At 43.4% G+C, this 19,490-nt stretch overlaps 1 protein-coding gene across 1 annotated transcript in view; it reads right to left on the bottom strand.

Moving 5' to 3' along the window:
- Positions 1–18,778, bottom strand: part of fndc3bb (fibronectin type III domain containing 3Bb) — a 67,510-nt gene extending 48,732 nt beyond the window's left edge. The window contains exons 1-2 of the mRNA XM_063206624.1: positions 18,520–18,778; positions 49–184 (exon numbers count right to left, since the gene is read on the bottom strand). Coding sequence (XP_063062694.1) covers positions 49–156 — 108 coding nt within the window. The 5' untranslated portion in view covers positions 157–184; positions 18,520–18,778. The remainder of the gene's footprint in view (positions 1–48; positions 185–18,519) is intronic.
- Positions 18,779–19,490: the final 712 nt, after the last annotated feature.

Genomic DNA, 19,490 nt, shown 5'->3' with positions numbered 1-19,490 from the left:
AACGTGAGCAGTGAGGTGCATGGCAGACCCTGTGTGTCCTGTCCTGACCTGTTGCGATGTGTCCCCGTTCATCAGGGGGTGCATGACGGGCACCTCGCCGTTCAGCAGCGGTGGCAGGTCCAGCATCTGGTCCGTCATCATCATCGTGACGTACATTCATGGAGGCCTCCCCAGGACCGCCTTTCTGTGGAGCAGACGCCATCACATTACTATACTATATCATAGATGTATCTGTCAACACTGTCAGTTAAGGTAGACAGTCTTAACATGACCAGAGTATGTTTTCTGCACATAGTCTATCCCAACTCACAGAATGTCTTTTTGCACAATTACCTTTTTACATTTTTTACATATTACTTTTTCACATTCTTTATCTTTACTATTTTTATTTTTATTTTCCCCTCCCTGACTATTCCTGTGTTATTTGTGTCTTGAAATGTCCATGTGGACATTCGTTTATTTGTGTATTTATGTAAGCTACTGGATACCTGAATTTCCCCCTGGGGATTAATGAAGTTACTCTACTCTACTCTACTACTACTATTACATTCAGTAGATTCAGAACTGCACTACGTTACATTACAAGTGCATTACATTACACTTAGCTAACGCTTTTATACAATGCTAGTTACTTATTTAGAGGCTATTGGATACAGTCCCTGGAGCAGTATGGGGTACAGTACATTACACCTAGCTTACACTTTTATCCAGACCAGTGCAACTCAGTTATTTAGAGCGTATTGGTTACAGTCCCTGGAACAGTGTGGCACCTCAGCCATGGAGTGCAAATTGAAGGGAGTGGAGGGGTGGGATTCAAACCTGAAACCCTCTGCTTTGCTTAACCATTAGGCAATGGCTATCCTGGCTGCCCTGGTTTGATTTTAGACGAGCGATGACAAACCCAAATCTGGCCAGTGCTTCAATTCTATTTGGCCCACAAGATCATTTCAAATGTGCATTGCAGTTTGCCCACATAACACATAAATGTATAGCAATATGACACATTTTTTTTTGTTGGGATGCTCTTTTGCCAAGTAACAGCACATACAAGGGCCACGTTCATGTGGAGCAGATGGTGTGACTTAAGACTGATTAAATAATCTAATTAGAAGGAGATTGATATTTCAGACTGAGGGCAGTATACAGTATACTGTACGCACGAGGAGAACACCTCTTTGCCCCCTCCCCTTACCAAAGGCATCATCGACACACTGAACCCCTCTGTCTGTGGCTAACGAGACCAACAGGGCTCCTTAAACTGGTGCAGCATCACAGCCCTATTTAGAAAACATCATAAATGTTTCTACATAGCACACATAGCAAGGGAGGGCTCCAAATGACACAAAACTACCATGGATCACTAGAACATGATGTAATAATGTGAAATCAAGGGCCCAATGTAAAAAAAACGATTTTCTCCTTTAAACATTCACCACACATAACATGGGTATCTTAACCCTTTCACGCAGAGACTCAGAGTTCTAACTTGTGCCGTCACCAAAATGGCAATGGCCATGTCTTCATCAGTTAAGACTCTCTGTAATGTCACAGCAATGTCGCTATGATGTAGGCCTAGTCATTCAGTTTGCAATCCCTGCATGAAAGGGTTACAAAGACATTTTACTCCTTCTGTTCGCAGACCACTTGACACATAGGCACTAGCGCCTAATCATACCACACATTTTCTCTTAACTAAAGAGGATGTTGAGTTTTTGTTTGTGGAGTATGGCGTGCTCTTATCCAGATAGTTTGTTGGCTTCTTGGGTTTGGGTGCTCTTTAGTCCAAGGTATAGTACTTCCAGGATCAAAAAATGAGAATAAATTCTCTGACTACGGCACTCCAAATTAAAATGTCTTTATTAATATGACAGGTCCTACATGGACATATGTAGGACCTGTCATATTAATAAAGACATTTTAATTTGGAGTGCCTTAGTCAGAGAATTTCTTCTCATTTTTTGATCCAGGATGTTGAGTTATTTGACTTATTTAGTCATTTGACATGGCGTCCTTCATGTTCCATGTCTTCTCATCGGAACTAGCACGTTAAGGCAGAATGAGGGAAGTTGCCCTGATGTCACCAGCATCTATGCGATGATGTAATCCGAATGGGGCTGAGGTCATGTGTGTGTGTGTGTATATAAATGCCATTACGGAGCAGCCGATTCCCTCTCCCCACACAGCTGTGAGATTGGGCAGACGAGGTGTGTGTGTGTGTGTGTGTGTGTGTGTGTGTGTGTGTGTGTGTGTGTGTGTGTGTGTGTGTGTGTGTGTGTGTGTGTGTGTGTGGTGTTGCGGGGCACGGAGAAGGGGAGTGGGATAGAAAAGGGGAGGGCAGGAGCGAGAGGTAAGAGGAGAAGACTGCATGCCTGCACTGCTGGGGGATAACAAGGAGCCTATGGAGCTGCTGAGATTTTTCCACAAACGGGAGCTAAGTCCTCTCAATTGCTCTTCCAGAGACACATTTTTTTTTGCTCCTGCAAAGTCAAAACAGAGCAAGGCTCCAGCAGAAACAGGAGTAGAGGGGTGTATTGAGGAGGATGGGCGGGCTCTGGGAGATTGGCGGAGTCTGGTGGTATTAAAAGAAGATAAAAAAGGTGGAAGTGAGACGTGATTTAAAAAAAAAAAAACTAATATTGTAGCACTGTATTTGCGACAACCTGATCCAGCCTGCTCATGAAGCCCATGTGTGGGAAAAGATGGTTACCAATGGCAAGACCCAATGTGTACACAATGTGCAAAAAGTAAACAAACACCATGAGATATAACTAAATTTGATATCATGTCCACACTAGAACCACAGACTGATGGACTATTTTGGTCTGCAAACTGCCCCTTCCTCCAAACCCTGTCCTCTGGGAAAGCTCAACTGACTCACCACCACCTCGAATTAGTCAGAATGATGGCCTTAAAAGTCCCATTGCCGGATTTTAAAGGTTCCCTGAAAGTCTCATCTATATCGTATTCCATCACTAGTGCCACTCAGTTCAGAGGATCTATGACTACGTCGGCTTTTGCACTTCAGTCACCACTTGGGCAGCTCTAAGTTTATCACTCGCAGCACAAATGAAAAAAGCAGACTCATAAACGTTCAGTGCCCTTAACGTGGATCACAAAGACTCAAGCATATGGCTGTAGGGACTGTGTAATGTTAGTAGTGCATTGTTCCATTTGCCAACTTGACACAACTATGCTGAAAAGAACGCCATGAGATATCAGTTTTCCATTATTCAGACTTCTCTGCAAATTGACCTTTGTTGCTCGTTTTGCTTTGAGCTTGAGAACGGTTCATGGTTGAAGGTTCAGAAGTTGCAAAGTCACATAATTATCTCAAACAATCTTCCAATTGCGATTCCATTTTGCGCTTGGAGTTGGACTGAAGCATGGGGGCCTGGTCTTACCAAGAGAAGCATTGAAGCTCAATAGTTTTCTTCAGACATTTTTTTTTATATATATACAAGTAGGGTTCATGAAATAAGTCATGTGCATGAACTGTGTACTATCAGCCTTGCGCTTACTTACTTATACTTGTTGCAAACAATTTTTATTTGTTTGGGCAACCTGGTAGCTCTTGACGAAGCAGCCCATCTTGAAAGAACTGCTAGTAGGGCTCCATATCAGAGCCAGAGTGTCAGATGAAATAAATGAATGAGTTTTTGATTACTTCGGCTGAAGCTCTTCAAAATTGTAGAGCAGAATGCACAAGCAGGCGTAATGTGTTTGGGAGATGCCTGACCCTCTGAGGAAAGGCCACAGGTGAGAGCCCAAACCTTCAGGCTTCATGTTTGTTTGAAGATGAAGCACAAGCAAAGTGAAGAGAGGCCAGAATCTGCCCTCGGGGCATGTTCCCGCTCTCACAAGTTGAAAGTGAGCTAGGGGTGGGGACCATGACAAATTCAAGAGAGAAGAGAAAGACGACTTATTGACAAGGCATGTGGGTTTAGTTTTCAGTCAACACCTTTCTTCCTATATACACTGGCAACCAACAACAGAAAAGTCAAAAAGTATGGCATGAGTCTCCTACAGTTTTGGGGTGAAAAAGGTTAACCTGAACTGCAGGGGGGCTCAACAAGCTCCAGTGAGGGAACAAATGGGACATTCTTTTTTGGCTCTCGATGATTTGAGTGCTTTGCCCTGTAATTTACCGCTGGGACTATCATTAACACTGTGCCTTAACACATCAGGTCCCCAGGGGGAGAGCACGTCCCCCTCACTCCCATCTGCCCCATGGCTGCTCCAGGCCCCATCCCACCATCAGGAGTCAGCCATTCTCTTCATTCCTCAGGAGCGCTGGGGCCTCAGCTCTCTGTGGGGTGAGGTCAGCAGAGGCTCTACCCATTCGGGGGCCCTAGGCGAAATACAGGCATAGGGAGGGGCCCTCTGAATGAGGCCCTATGTGGCCCTAGGCAATTGCCTAGTCTGCCTGTTGGTAAAACCAGCCCTGGGTGGGGAGGTACCAGTAGGAGGTAGACATTTGGGTGGTATCAAGTTTTAAGGGCTGAACCTTCCCAAGAGAAACGTTCCAAGAGACTGGGGAAATCTCGGGGGAATGAGGAGGGTGAGGAGGCTGGGGCCATACGCCTAGCTTGCAGGGTCACAGTGTTATAAGTATGTCACACTGTGTGTCGCCTCGCACAGACACAGAGGTCTTTCATGCACCGGACACAGAGCTCCAGTGAAGGTATTTCCCAGACTACTCTCTCAGTCTCTCTCCCCCTGGCTCTCTCCAACACTCACCTACATGCGAACACAAGCAAAAACACCTGGGGGGGTATACCAAGAAGTTGGTTCAGCAGTAAACCAGGTTAAGTTAACCTTGTGGCATAGATAAATCATCTAATAGAAGAGCCTGGAGTCCTCATTTTCATAACTAAATGTTGCCAGCAGGTATATCTACTATTTTACCACTAAGCCTGGTTAACTAAGATAAGTTAACAAAGCCTGGGTAATATACCCCCTGAAAACAAACAAACAAACAAACAAATAAATAATGAACAATTATTAACACAATTCACAAAAAATATGTAAATAAATGCAATTCATCAAAGAAGAAGTTGAAGAGTTTGATTCATCTTTCCTTCCAAACTGATTATTCACTGCAGTGTTCCTCATTGACCAAGTAGCGGTGTAAACATCATGCATAAAGACGTGCAAAATGGCGTTGTCATTCAGTGTAACGGATGCCTTCTGCTGACTGTAACTCTAAAATAACATGACTCTTTATTTATTTATTGTTACAGGGAATTCATGAAAGCTTCGGCTGTCATCCATTCACTTGAAACAATTTAAGAATCATGTTTTTTTTCAGTTACAGTCGGCGGAAGGTGTCCGTAACACGGAATGACAAAGACGGTACTCCCATTGCATGTGCGGCTGTTGATCAATTTCTGGTGCTTTGCTTCTATTGTGCCGTGCAGGGAAACACTGCCCTGGAGATTCACCTCCAGAGAGTCTGTTGTTCTTATATATATATATATTAGGTGCAGTACATCAACCAACTTAACTTTCGCAATCCTAATAAATACAGACTGAGACATTCATATTTGACTAAATGTTTATATACATGTGTGTCTGCGTGCATAGTTTGTGCTTGTGTGTGCATAGTGTGTGCGTGTTCGTATGCATATGTGTGTGTTTAAGAATGATTAGACCAAATTACACTTCAGCGATCATCTTTAGCCTGGTGTGTGTGCCTGCAGGGGAACCTTCTTGGAACACACAACCAGCTGGGACTGATTGGGCAGTCAGCTGTGAGGAGGAGGCATCACCGCCACCTCACCACGCCACCAGTCAGGGAAGCCGACAGGGGCAAAGGGGACAGTCGTCCTGGCCCAGGTACAGGGGGCCCAGAATTGGGTTCTGATTACATTGTATGTACTGGGTAGGGGGCTCTTTCGTATGACTTTGTCCAGGGCTGCAGTCAAAGCAGTCAGCTGCCCTACACACACACACAGCTGCCTATCCCAAAAGCAGTGGTGAACACTCATCTGCACAAAAAAATGAGCCTAGCTAACTAGCCAATCAGCCTTGTTCACAACTCATGACATCAGACAGGTTGCTTTGAAGCGTGATGTAAGGTAAGCGACTATAGGTTTGAGGAAGAAACAAAAGTAGTGTCATCTACAATGTCTGTCATCAGATGCTTTGAATGCACTTAATTTTCAGTGTTTCAAGGTACCTGAGGGTCACATTAAAAGGACCTGTGAGAAATGAAAGATAAACATGCAATTTCAGAGTTCAGTGTGTTCACAAAATTCCACATTTTGGTTGGTGTGAATTTTAATTACTGTCCTGAAGCCTCCTGTTGCCTTGTCAACCTCATTTAAAATGTGGGCTGTATACAGAATCATTTAAGCTTAGAATATCACTTTGACAAGCCAACAAATCCTTACTTTTTTCATTCAATTCCCCATTGAGCCTAAGCATCTCTTCTGCCAGGGAAATCTGGTCAAAATGGCAGCATATACACATAGTTACAGACAACGACAGACACAAACATATAACAAGGAAAATAAACTTAAAAAAACACATTAAGAAAAAAAAAACTTACTTAAAACACAGTGTCAAGTAAAAGTTATGTGATGTAACTTTCTGAGCAAATGAAGACTCTCTCAACCACTCTCACAATCTCTGGGTAGAAAACTCCACTCACCAAAACTGGTGTGGAAAGCTGAACTCAAGTCTTGAAAACATTATGAAATTATATCACACATATACTGCACTTTAAGAGCAGTGTGGATGTTCAGAAAACCAATACAGTTGGTTTGTCATCCAAACAAAGAAGTATTCAAACTTTGCTTGTTGGGCCCTTCACACTCATCAAAGTCAGATTTTTCTAGAGACGCAAGAAGTAGAATAAAAAGAGAAGAACTTGTTTTCACTAGGGCTGTAACGATACTGTATCGAACCGAGATATCTTGATACACAGACTCACCATACTGTATCGTGATACAAGGAGGCAGTATCGGGATATACCCTTTCCAAATTTTGACGCCCATCAGTCCAGAAAACTACCACATGATATGATGTAATGGTGCTTCCAAGCTTCAAATCATCATCATCATTATTGTATTTCAACTTTTTATTTCTAGCCTCTGGTAACCTATTCCACCTACAATCGGTCATAGTTTTATTAACAATTTTATTTTATAGCATTGGGAAATGTGAAATCGTGGGGTGTATCGAACCGTAGGTCAAAAATCGTGATACGAACCGAATCGTGAGTTGAGTGTATCGTTACAGCCCTAGTTTTCACGTCTGGCAGTTTTATGGGCCCAGATGGGGAGCCGGTTTGGCACGAGCCCTATAATCCAGCTAATGATATGTAATAACACCAAGGATGGATTACTGCAAGGGCCTACCGGGCCCAGGCCCAGGGGCCCAAGAGTCCAGAGGGCCCTGAAGCCCAATCATCAAAATTTCCATGCTCATGTTGTGTAAAATCACACTTTTAACAACTCTATTTTCACATATTTTCAGGGGGAAAACACCTGAATGCCCAACAATATAGGGTCTCTAACATCTGGAGGGGGCCCTTTCTTGTTGTCTGGCCCAGGGGCCCATGGAGTCATGATCCGTCCCTGAATAACACAAGAGGAAACTCAGGGAAACCAAGGAAACCATTGCTCTTCACACCCCTCTCTTCTCCCCTCCTCTCTCTCCCTCGCTCTTCCTCTGTCTCTTCCTCTCCCTCTCCCTCTCCGGCTCTTCTTTGGGATCCGTTTATGTAGGTTAAATCTGAACGTACTCAGTATTTCACTCATTCACTTGTACAGCAGCACTATGTGGGGAAACAAAACAAGGTAAAGTCACACCCCTGTCCTATATTTAGAGCAACACAAAGTGGGTGTCGTGGATTAATGCCATAGTCTGTAGAAAATATCCCTGACCGGAGGCTTTCCTTCTCTCTTCTCTTCTTTTCAACTCTTCTACCTCATTCCCTCTGCACCCTCTGGAGCCCCAAGTGCCGCTAAAATGGCTGCAAATCTTCAGCCCAGCTGGGTCCTCTTGCACACCTCTCTCCACACTCACATAACTGTTCAACAGACAGTAGTCTGCTTCTCCCATCCCCATACACAGACCCAAACTCTCACCTCTCTGAGCGTTCACCATTTCCATTCGTACTCCTCTCTCCCTCTCTCCCTCTCTCTCCCTCCTCACATGACTCACGTCTGACTCCCCGATCAACATCAGCCAGAGAGATGAAATCACTTCTTTAAAAATATCCCTTCCTCTCGCCCTCCCTCCCTCCATCCATCCATCTCATCAACCCAAAAGCTGACTGATTAAAAATCTCTTATATCTCGCAGACAATGCTAAGCTCAAACTGACAGCTCAGGAAGTTGAGAGCACACCACAGGTATGCAGCAGGGCTGACATTGTGGCTACAGTAAGCGCTCAGCCGATAGTACCTGCCACCACATGAACCACTCAGGCAATAAGACCTCATCCAGTCAGGGGGGCACTAGGCTGTAAGCAGGCGATCTTGCAGAAACTTGACAGATGACCAGGTGTAGTAGAGTAGAGTAACATGTAGAGTATTAATGCCGGAGGTGTTTCAATGTGGTATTAATTCCCAGGTGTCCGATTTAGTGAAATCCCAATCCTACCTCATCTCTCACTCCCAGTCTCTTCCCGTCATAATCAGTACTGCCCTGTCCTATGATATGGCACAAAAAGCCCATAAACTTTTTCAAGTATAGTTTAAGAACAAAGTTAGGAAGGCATTTTCCACCATCACATTAAGTGTGAGTTAGAAAGATTTTTCATCAATCCACCAAAGTACTAAATATTCATGAAAAGTTTGAAAAATTTTGGCAATAGGCAGCACAGTTTCAATGAGCACCCTAGTTGCAATACCTACTCTGGCCACAATTTTACACAGTGCACCTTTAAACGTTGAAGGTACACTGTGCAGGAAATGATCAAAAAAGGTACTGCAACTATGCTGCTCATTGAAACTCGGCTGCCTATTGCCAAATTTGATCTTTTCATGAAAGTTTACTAAGTAATAAACTCATATTTTCTAGTATGGCCCAAGTACAGTCATTTTTTGCAGCTAAAAATGTCTATTTCTGGACATTCAAAATGGCGGACCATGGAGAAGATCTCCATTTTAATGTACTAAAAGTGCAATTTTCCCAGTCATAATGAATACTTAGAATTTGATGGTGACGGTAAGTATTCATGAAAAAGGTAACATTAGTGAATGAGTAGCATGAATTCTGGAAATAAACGACTAAAAATCTTGCACAGTGTACCTTTAAAGCCACTTCATGCCATGGCATGACCACCACACATCATGTTGGTCTATTTATGTTAATAAAAAGACTACGTAACTAACTACTTCTCTTAGTTTTACGTCCCTCTAAAAAACGCTCACTCTTCCTTATTCTGTGAAAGGAGATCAAAGGGTCACTCATTCCCAATTCCTGATTTGAACCACCCACCCACAAAAAAATCAGCTGAGACACAAGGCCTAAGAAAGATCCCACTTGAGTGGATGACCAGACACTATGGGACGTGTGTTTTTGTGTGTTCTTAATGTGGATTGTGAATAAGTATCATGCAAGACAATTTTCTGTGCAAACAGACAATACAATTTTTGGAGCATCTAGCCAGTGGGCAGAGCACTCCATCACTACATCTACCTACAACTGTCTGGCACCTGAATTATTTATATATAGGCATATATAGGCACAAGTTGGCACAAGTTGCATACTTTCAGAAATACTGCGAATACATGCGTGACTGATGCCAGCTAGCAGTGTACTGTGAAGGAGGCCCAAGCCTAGGTCTAGCCCTAGACCTTAAGTTGAGTTATTTCGTACCTGTAGTGTGTACCCATGCCAAACTGTTGCAGTGATTTCTTCACACAGGTCGCAGGTTCGAGGCCCAAGTGTCAAATCACCGTGCACGAGTACCATGACATAATAAGGAACTGTACTTTTTGTTACTAGATGAGAATGTTAAACTTCGGCTTTTTTCGCACACCTCAACTGGCAGGTGCGTCGGAGATGGCACCATGGGTTGCTCAGCAATAGTTTAAAGAAACTCCCGCACACTGACCATTTCGCTGTTCTTTCTTTAATAAACAACGTTTAGGTACTAGACCATCCTAGAGATTGCCTGATGAAGGTCTCGTACCGAAACGTCGTTTATTAAAGAAAGAACAGCGAAATGGTCAGTGTGCGGGAGTTTCTTTAAACTAGATGAGAATGTACCACAGGGTGACCTAGATCCAACCCATACACCAAACACAGTCCCACAGCAGGGTGATACACTGTCCTACAAAGTAGGGATGCAAACGATTAATCGATTAATCGACTTTAATCGATCAATGCCTTAATCGATTAAAAAACATTAATCGCAATTCATCGACAAGGTGAAATGGGCATGTGAAGAGTGTGTGTGAAGAGGGGTGTGAATAGTGGGAATATTTAAATCACCTTTGGATTAAAAAGTTTTTAAAAGAATTAATTGAAATGTGGTGTATTATCTCAATTTAGTAGGTTTTTTTTCGAGAAACATTGAGATTTTGGGGGGAAATGCCGCTTATCAATTAATCGTAAGGCTATCAACTAATGATTAATGAATTAATTGATAATTTGCATCCCTACTACAAAGCAAAAAGGCAGTAACTGCAAAGAGCTCCAAACTGAGTCAAATGACTTTAGTCTGTAGTCCAGGTTTAGTAGCTTGGGGCAGATTATGACATCTGGATTCTTTGCAGATCAATCACTTCATTTAGCTTCATATTTCGATGCATGCGTCATTAAAATCATAGCAATTCATTTCAACAACAATGCAGTTATGGGGCCCTACCCAACAGTAGGGCACTTGTCTACTATGCGTCCGACCCGGGATCGATTCCCGGCCCGGGTCTTTTGCCGGGCCTTCCCTGTCTCTCTCTCCCAACTCGCTTCCTGTCTCTCCTCCACTGTCCTGTCTGATAATAACCGATAAAGGCTTGAAAAGCCCCCCAAAATACTTTAAAAAACAACAACAAAAAACAATGCAGTTACGGCCTTTTTGATTGGTACAGTTCGGCCCACTTTTCTTCCTTGTTGGAGGCACGGAAACCTCATCTGCTGCTCAGTTTCAGCTCTCATTCCAACCAAACAATGTGCAGCAGGGACGATGCGAAGGAGAGCAGAGAACAAAACACAGTACCACAGGAGAAAAGGAGAAAAGAAAGGAGGACAGAAAAGGAGAATGGAGACAAGAGGATTCCCAGGAACAGACACTGGCATTGCGTAACCCACTCCCCACCAAAACACACACACACACACACACACACACACACACACACACACACACACACACACACACACACACACACACACACACACACACACACACACACACACACACACACACACACACACACACACACACACACACTGAAACCCGATCCGGCCTAAGAGCCTTCAGTATCAGCAGTCGAGGAGGCCAAGCACATCTAAACCAGGTCAAGCTGTTCCCTCCGCATGAATCATCATACCCTTCCTTTCAAAACAAGATGGGAAAATGGATCAGGCTCATTCATTCGGCTCATACGAAAACATTAAAACAACAAAAAGAATGATATTCAAAAGGTCTAAACCCCCAGGTGTGGTATTCTTGTGAGGAAATGACAAAAGAAAATCACGGGTGAACACTAACGGAGCTGAACAGATGAAGACAAAAAAAGACACGTGTGATCAGATTTGACAGGCTTTTGGTTGACTGTAGGCGAGAGCAAGTGCTGATTGCATAATTCCACGTCATCAGTGGTACCTATAACATGTGGCCCACAGGAGGAACCCCTTTGGCTCTGATGGACAACCAGACTAAACACCCTCATGCTGCCATGCAAATCAAATTCCACCTCATGTAATTATGCAATTCATTATTTCATTACATTACACTTAGCTGACACTTTCATCCATAGCAACTTACAGTTATTTTGTAAGTACAGGGTATTGGTTGCAGTCCCTGGAGCAGTGTGGGGTTAGGTGCCTTGCTCAAGGGCACCTCAGCCAGGGAGTGAAACGGTGGGATTCGAACCTGCAGCCCTCTGATATAAAGTCCATCTTCTTAACCAATAGCCCATGGCTGCCCAATTCATGCAGTCATACACTGCGCCAGGATCAAGGGTTTAGCTCGTCCTTTGTTTTTTTGGAGCTTTCGAAATGCAACGCTGCGTTTTGCTGCCCAAGTGACAACCTCTCCTCTCCTCTCCTCTCCAGGAGTTGTGTCAACGCTCTCCTCGGCACCACCCAGGGAGATGGCGGCTGGCCACCACTGGCAGAGCCCCGACACAGGGCAGCAGCATCTGGGGTGTTGAAGAAACAGCACAACTAGGCCTACTCTCCTGGGGGGCATTCCAGACATTTCAATAATCATGACCTGCTTAGCTAATGCTTCTTATTTCACAAAATGAGCATTTTCAGAAAAAAGTTTTGAAACTCAGCTCTGTTTTGCATCATAGCTTGGAACAGTGCATTTTAAGTTATTTTCTTTAAAAACATCATCATTGGAAGATTTGTTCAATAACATGTGATTATTTCTCTTAACAGTTAATGACTTTACAATTATCACTGACCTAAGGCCTGTGGCTTTGTTATGATCGAAGGATAAACTTGCCAGGCACTTCTATTAGCAGTTTTACAACTCACTCGTGGGTCAACCAAACCATCTTTTTCAGAGTATGCCCCTGAATTAAGCCATGTATTTAAAAAAAATACTTACGTAATGAACTACGTCTCCTAGTTTTACATCCCCCTAAAAATACTCACTGTTCCTTATTCTGTCACAGGAGATCAAAGGGTCACTAATTGCCAGTTCCTGATTTGAAGGAATTACTAGAAACTACATTGAACAAAAACTCTCGCACACGCACACACACACACAGACACGCGCACACACACACACACACACACACATGCACACGCACGCACGCACACGCACACACAACACAACAGAGAAGAAGAAAGGAGAGGTGTGAAATAGTCAGAGGTGAGTGGTACAGCTGATGTCCAGCTGCTGACTACAGCTGACATTTCTCCTGCACAGTCAGACAGAGCGAGGAGGACAGATAAGACCACCAAATTCAGGGATAAATCCAGGAGCTAGCCAAAGCAGAAAATACCATCACATCTAAAGAGCTCAACGCACGTTTTAAAGCAATTTTGTGGCGCTGGGAAACAAAACTGTGCACACCAAAGGAAAAACACAAACAAAGGAATGAGCCGCCGTTTACTTTGAGGGCCTACTACACTGCAATGGGCTGGTTTACGGCAGGGGGGGGTGGGGGTGGTAAGCCAGATGAGCCTACCAAGGAGAGAGCCTCATGCTTTAAATGCAGCAGACATGTCCAGACAAGAAGGCATCTCGGTCCAATCCAGTCTCTTGTTGCACATGAGGGGTCACAGTACATTCACTGTGTGTTTTGGAGGCAGGCCGCTGTCCTACAGGGACAAGTCAGCAAAATAGTTGGCATTCCTGTACCCAAGACAATGGCTTAATTGGCTAAGGGCCACCCCATGAATAACCTTGAGTACTTGTGTAAGACGCCAAGAACACCAGTATCCTAATCCACTTACTTATTTAATCAAAGGGGAAATTGACTTGATACTAGAGAACTATAGATGTGTTCTATGTGTTTCACGGATGGCCAGGTGTGGGGAGCACATCAACTTTATAGAGGACATTTTGGTCTTTGGACTTCAGGACTATTGGTCCTGTCTTGCACTTTAATCCATGTCTAGTTATTTATGTCAGCCCTGTATATGTTCATGTCTTTGTATGGGACAGAAGAGAAACACAATTTCAATTTCCTTATGACCTGTGCATGTGAAGAAACTGACAATTAAGTTGACTTGACTTGGCTTTACTGGGTGGCTGCAGGACGGTTGAGGAAGTGATAGGATACAAGTGGGAGAGAAATGGGGTGGGTTTGGGAAATGACCCAGGCCAGATTTGAACCCGCGTTCCCCCAAGCAGTGAGCCCAAGCACTGATGTTTAGCATTGTAAGTGTAGTGATGTTTGTTATGCGTGCTCTTCTGTGCTGTGACACGCTGGGGTGATAACACTAGGAAGAGCGTTCAGACAGCACATCTGGAAATACTGGGGAGGAAGGCAGGGTGCTTTGATGGGCACGGAGCTAGAGAAAACCATAATAATCACCTAGAGCAGGAGCCTGAGTCGGCCACCCCCTGCACATCACTTTCACCCAGCGATGTATAAGGTGGAAGTAAAAATACTCTCACAGATGTAATTACAACACTAGTTATATGATTACATACAACCATGCAACCTTGTAACATCATTCTAAAGGTGATGATACACAGGACAACTTTTTGAGCAATCAGTCAGGGCAACAATACTATAAGATGTTGTTTTGACTGTTGATCATGTGATATTTATTTTAGGTGAACTTGGATTAGCAGGAGACAACTTTTTCCAACCATTTCACCGGAAAATGAATAGCCAATCATGAGGTTGCCTGGCAACATTGCTCAAAAAGTTGCCCTGTGTATCATTGCCTTAACAGCCTTGTTATTACATCCGTAACAGTACTTCTACTTCATACACCTCTGCTTTCACCAAATGAGGGGTGCATTTCTCAAAAGCATAGTTACTAGTCAGTTAGCAACTTGGGTAGTTGCCAATGAAAAGCTTTGCCAACAATAAAGTAGTTTACGTAGTGAACGTACGTTGAGAAATGCACCCCAAAGGAGTTTGTTCAGCAATAACACTCCTGTCTCTCTCCTGCAGGACAGACAGACAGCAGCTAGGTCCTTTGTCCCCAGCACTATTCAGCACATTACCAGAGATTCTTTAAGTATATAGAGATATGCCAACATAATAGGTTTCTATGGGCACCTAACGTGACCAGGTTCCGGTCTGCCTAAAGGGGCGTGCGAGTCATAATACTCCTAGCATTGAATAGAACAGTCCTCAGGTCTGCCTAGGTCTGCCTAAAGGGGGATTCCCCCTCCCCCTCCCCCTTGCAATAATAGAACCCGGAAACAATGGGCCAACGGAACCTCTCTCTCTCTCTCTCTCTGACATTACATTACGCTTAGATGACATTACATTACACTGACATGACACTTTCATCCAAAGCGACTTGCAGATTATTTACAGGGCATGGTTACAGTGCAACTACATGGGCTTAGGTGCCCTGCTCATGGACTGTGGTAGGGAGTGGAAGGGTTCGGATTCGGACAAGCAACCCTCTAATCTAAAGCCCATGTCCTTAACCATTAGGCCACAGGTGTCCTTAACATCTGACAGAAGGAGATGAACAGCATGATGATGGGGTGAGCTTCTCTCTCTTATTGTCTCTATTCTCTGATGAAGACAGAATGTACACCTTTGAAACGTGTCAGGTGAAGGATAAAACTTTTACATGTCTGAAGCAAATGAAAACTGAAGGCTTGAATCAATAACATAAAACAACATAACATAACATAACATAACATAACATAACATAACATAACATAACATAACACATCTAGAGAGAGAGGTGTGTGTGTTCACATAACAGCATTTGTGTAGTGGGCACTTGATTACCCTAAAAAACTTCTCAACCCTTGTCTACTCTAAGCCTACTCCAACAGCCCTCTTTCCATGTGCCACAATGCTCTTACTTTGTATATTTTCCAACAAGGATATACTTTCAAACACACTTTGACATCATACCATGTTTACACAAGACTGCAGAGCCTCGATTCTACCAAATGTCTAAGAAATAATAAAGAATAATAAAGAAATAAAGAAATAATACTGCTGTAATAGAGATGACAACAGGGGCTCAGTGTCGACTGCCACAACACCGACAGAAACAACGATACAGACAGAGAGTACCAAACGAATGGCCAACTTTTTCCCCAATTACAAAACACAGCAGAGGGTTTTCTCAGGAAAGTGTGTGAATACCACCTGTGCACTTCTAAGCAGCCACATGGGTGAACCAGAGCCATCTAATAACAGAGTTACGCCACTCCCATAGACCTCTATGGACCAATCTTTCCACAGCAATGGCGGCTCTCATGGAGCCTCACGGAGCGTTAACATGGAAATCCCCATTGACTTTAGTTCTATTAGAAGTTACTTAGTTCTAGGAGGTGGCCGTAGAACACAGAAAATGTGGTAAAGGTAATGTAATTTGTTTGTACTTAATCTTTGCTTGGTATGTGATGGTTCTGTGTTAGTTTCCAACGAACAGAAGTTTACTGTTAAGAAACATTTTAATCCACGCGAATCACATCACCAACCGACTTCCTGGTCCCCAGTTTGCGCAACTCTGTTATTAGATGGCTCTGGGGTGAACTAGGTGGGGTCACACATGACTGGAGGTGGATTGGAAGATGCAATGGGGTGTCATATCCCAGGTGCAAAACCATTGACAGTAAATAGAATGGACGCCAAATCAACGCTATTTGCCATTCAACGCTTTGAAGCCAGATTTGGGAACATTCCAACTTACATTCCACCTTAGCAACGCCAAACGCAGGTGCTGATTGGACAACAACAAGACTTCTAACGGTCAATCAAACCATGTTCTGATGCTCATTGGTCAATTTAACTTTTAATATCTCTCTAAAATAAAACATCACCACAAAAAATCACCACCCTGGTAAGTTGGAGAGCAAGGGGACCTACTAGTTGAGCGAAAAATGATCCCCCTGGAGTGGCATTTAAGGCAGATACAGGGTTTTATGTCTCTCATAGGAATGAATGGGATTTGGCCATTTTTTGGTCTTTTTGGGTCCAACCTTGGCTCCAACTTGGCTTCAACAATGAAATAGAATTTTGGCCTCCATTCTATTTACTCTCAATGTGCAAAACAGATGAAGGTGGGAGGGGAGGGACGGAGGGGAATGCTGTCCCGCTCTCTCAATCTAGTTCAAGTTGTCATGGACAGTTTGCCTTGAAGGCCTACTTGTGTCAGCCGTGATTATCAAAAGAGATGACGTGCATTGCATGTCATCCACAGGTTAAAAATAGTAGGCTGAGGTAGAATAGAGCCATCTGATAATACTAGAGGCTTAACATTCTTGTCATTTCCAGAGTTTGGAGGACGGTCCAAAAGGGGGAGGCCGATGTTTGCTGAAAGGTGGTGGCGAATGCCAGACAACTGAACAAGCACTTAAAAACACTGCAATGTCTACGTGCAAGACATTCTTTAGCGCTCTGACGAAAGCATCAAAGGGTGCAGCATGTCAGACACCAAAGGCCCCTGTCAACAATGGGCAAGTAGGCCTATCTACAAAAAAAACCCCTGCAATATTGTGGTGAAGTAAAACACTTCCAAACAGTTAGCCTATCTTTTATGGTCAACCTTTGGATTTTAGTGCGCCTATGCTGCAATATCCAAAAAGACTATCAACCATCGAGTTGTGATGCCCGCATTTCAGTTCTAGCAGACACCAAAGGAGTCGCCCGCTTTCCATCTGCCTCACTTTGGAATTTCATCTGACGTCATATATTTGGGATCAGATTTCTACTGCCTACTTAACAGTTCGCACTCACAAAACTGTCTCTGTAATGCAACTTATTTTTTTTTCTGTAGTAGGCCAACGTAGAACTTCTGAAGCGCAGTGGCAGAGTTCTTCAACCCTGCAATGCATTATGCTACTGAACCCATTTCAGACGCGGTGCAGAAGGTTTCTGCCCCCGTTCATGGCGTCAAATATTTGATGAAGTTGATCAAAAAAATCCATAACCTAATCTAATAGTAGCCACGTGTTCCGCCACATACACAGAATTTAACCTGCTCACATAAGAATTTTAGATGATGTCTGCCTGTGGCGATTTCAGCTCTTCAACAAACTTAAAATCATTGGCTACGTCAGAAACCCTTCTGAGGGGAACTGACGTGTCAACTCTGAATCCAGCTGTAGCCTAACCCATGATGAAAACTGACAAGAAAATCAAACTTTCTTTGGTAGTCATGCTGTGATTGTGCAAATAGTTTAGCCTCACTGGAAATAAAAAATGATCTTTTTAAGTTCCGTAATGTAAAGCCAATGCCATCTCAGGCATTTTCTGCGAGCGATACATATGATGTCATGTCGAGAAAAAAAACCCTCTAGGCTAGGAATAATCGTTCACATGGAATTATATACATATATGAAACACTACATTGATGGCCTATTACGCCGTGCACCAACCCAGAAGGATCATTTCGGTTCTGACGTTAAAATGATGATTTTAGGGGAAACCCCTGCATCAACCATAATGGAAGAAGTAGCACACCTCGTAAATAAGTTTAAAATGATCTTAACTTTAGAGTTTGGGATTAAAATTTCATTTCAGACATTGGGCTGCTGCATCGAAAGTAAGCGAGAACACTTTCGTTTTCCACTAAACAAGACTTCCTATTTAACTCCAGACACACAACCGGCGTCTTCCCAGACAGAATTTGTCTGCAACTTTGTAACTTTGAAAGCAGCCGAATAGTGGGCTATATTAAGCCGTTTGCGTCCTGCGCCAGACTAGAATACAATCAAACGTGGATTTCTTACCTCCGAATTGCGAAATCTTTGACGATAGCGGCGTGTATCCACTTTCCCTAATCTTGAATCAAAATGTAGCCATTCCCAGACGGCTGCGTCTGCCACAGTCCAAGCGAGTGTGGGATTCCGCCATGTCAATTATGTGTCAACGTGCATGGGGGAGTAGTCATGCCCTTTTTCCTTTACCGTATTCCATTAAATAGCCCATCTCATGGCTGGATATGTGGTCTCCATTCCCTTGACATCGTCAGAAAAGCAATACAGGTATTGCGAATTGTGCACAAGATAAAATATTGGACTGAATAGCAACAGAGAATGTTTGTGGACTTGTAGAAATGAAACACGGGTAAAAAATGATTCGTTACAGCAATTGTCTATTTTGGTTAAATTTATCTGCGGATTTACGCACAAACATTTTCACCCCTTATAAAAGCAAACTTTGCTTTGTATCATATACTGCAGGTTTCTCAGCGGATTCGCGACATGACTGTTGCTAATCCCAGACCCGTGTGGCTAAAACCACCATTGCAGGATCGGCCTGCAGCCGCACAAACAGCTGTTGTATGCCTCCGCCGCAGCTGTATTTGGCGTGACGTTTACTTGATATTGGTCTCGACACTTCCAAAGTCTGTAATCAGATTCAGATTCTGGACAGTCACATTAGGCACCCCCGAGATAAATGTTTTTGTGGGTTCGTTTTGGTTGGTATAACCTATTTATTATGCGGTCCATTTCTCTCTCCACCACTCATAACCTAACCATAACCTCATAAGACTTATGAACAGCAATAGTCTACATGAGGTTGGCCTCGTGATTATCTGCGAGGCAACTGAAATCTGATTTTCCATTTAACAATTGGGCGTTATCGCATCCTACACATCTGTCAATACTTCAGAACAACCGCTGACTACATTTGTAGTCTATCATGATTTCCCTACTAATTATGCCTACTGTATGAGCTACCTTCATGTGCTGTGGCC

The sequence above is a fragment of the Engraulis encrasicolus genome, chromosome 9 (genome assembly GCF_034702125.1).
Source record: "Engraulis encrasicolus isolate BLACKSEA-1 chromosome 9, IST_EnEncr_1.0, whole genome shotgun sequence".
Taxonomy (NCBI): Eukaryota; Metazoa; Chordata; class Actinopteri; order Clupeiformes; family Engraulidae; genus Engraulis; species Engraulis encrasicolus.
The sequence above is the reverse complement of the archived record's forward strand: the minus strand, read 5'-3'. Positions and strand labels throughout refer to the sequence as shown.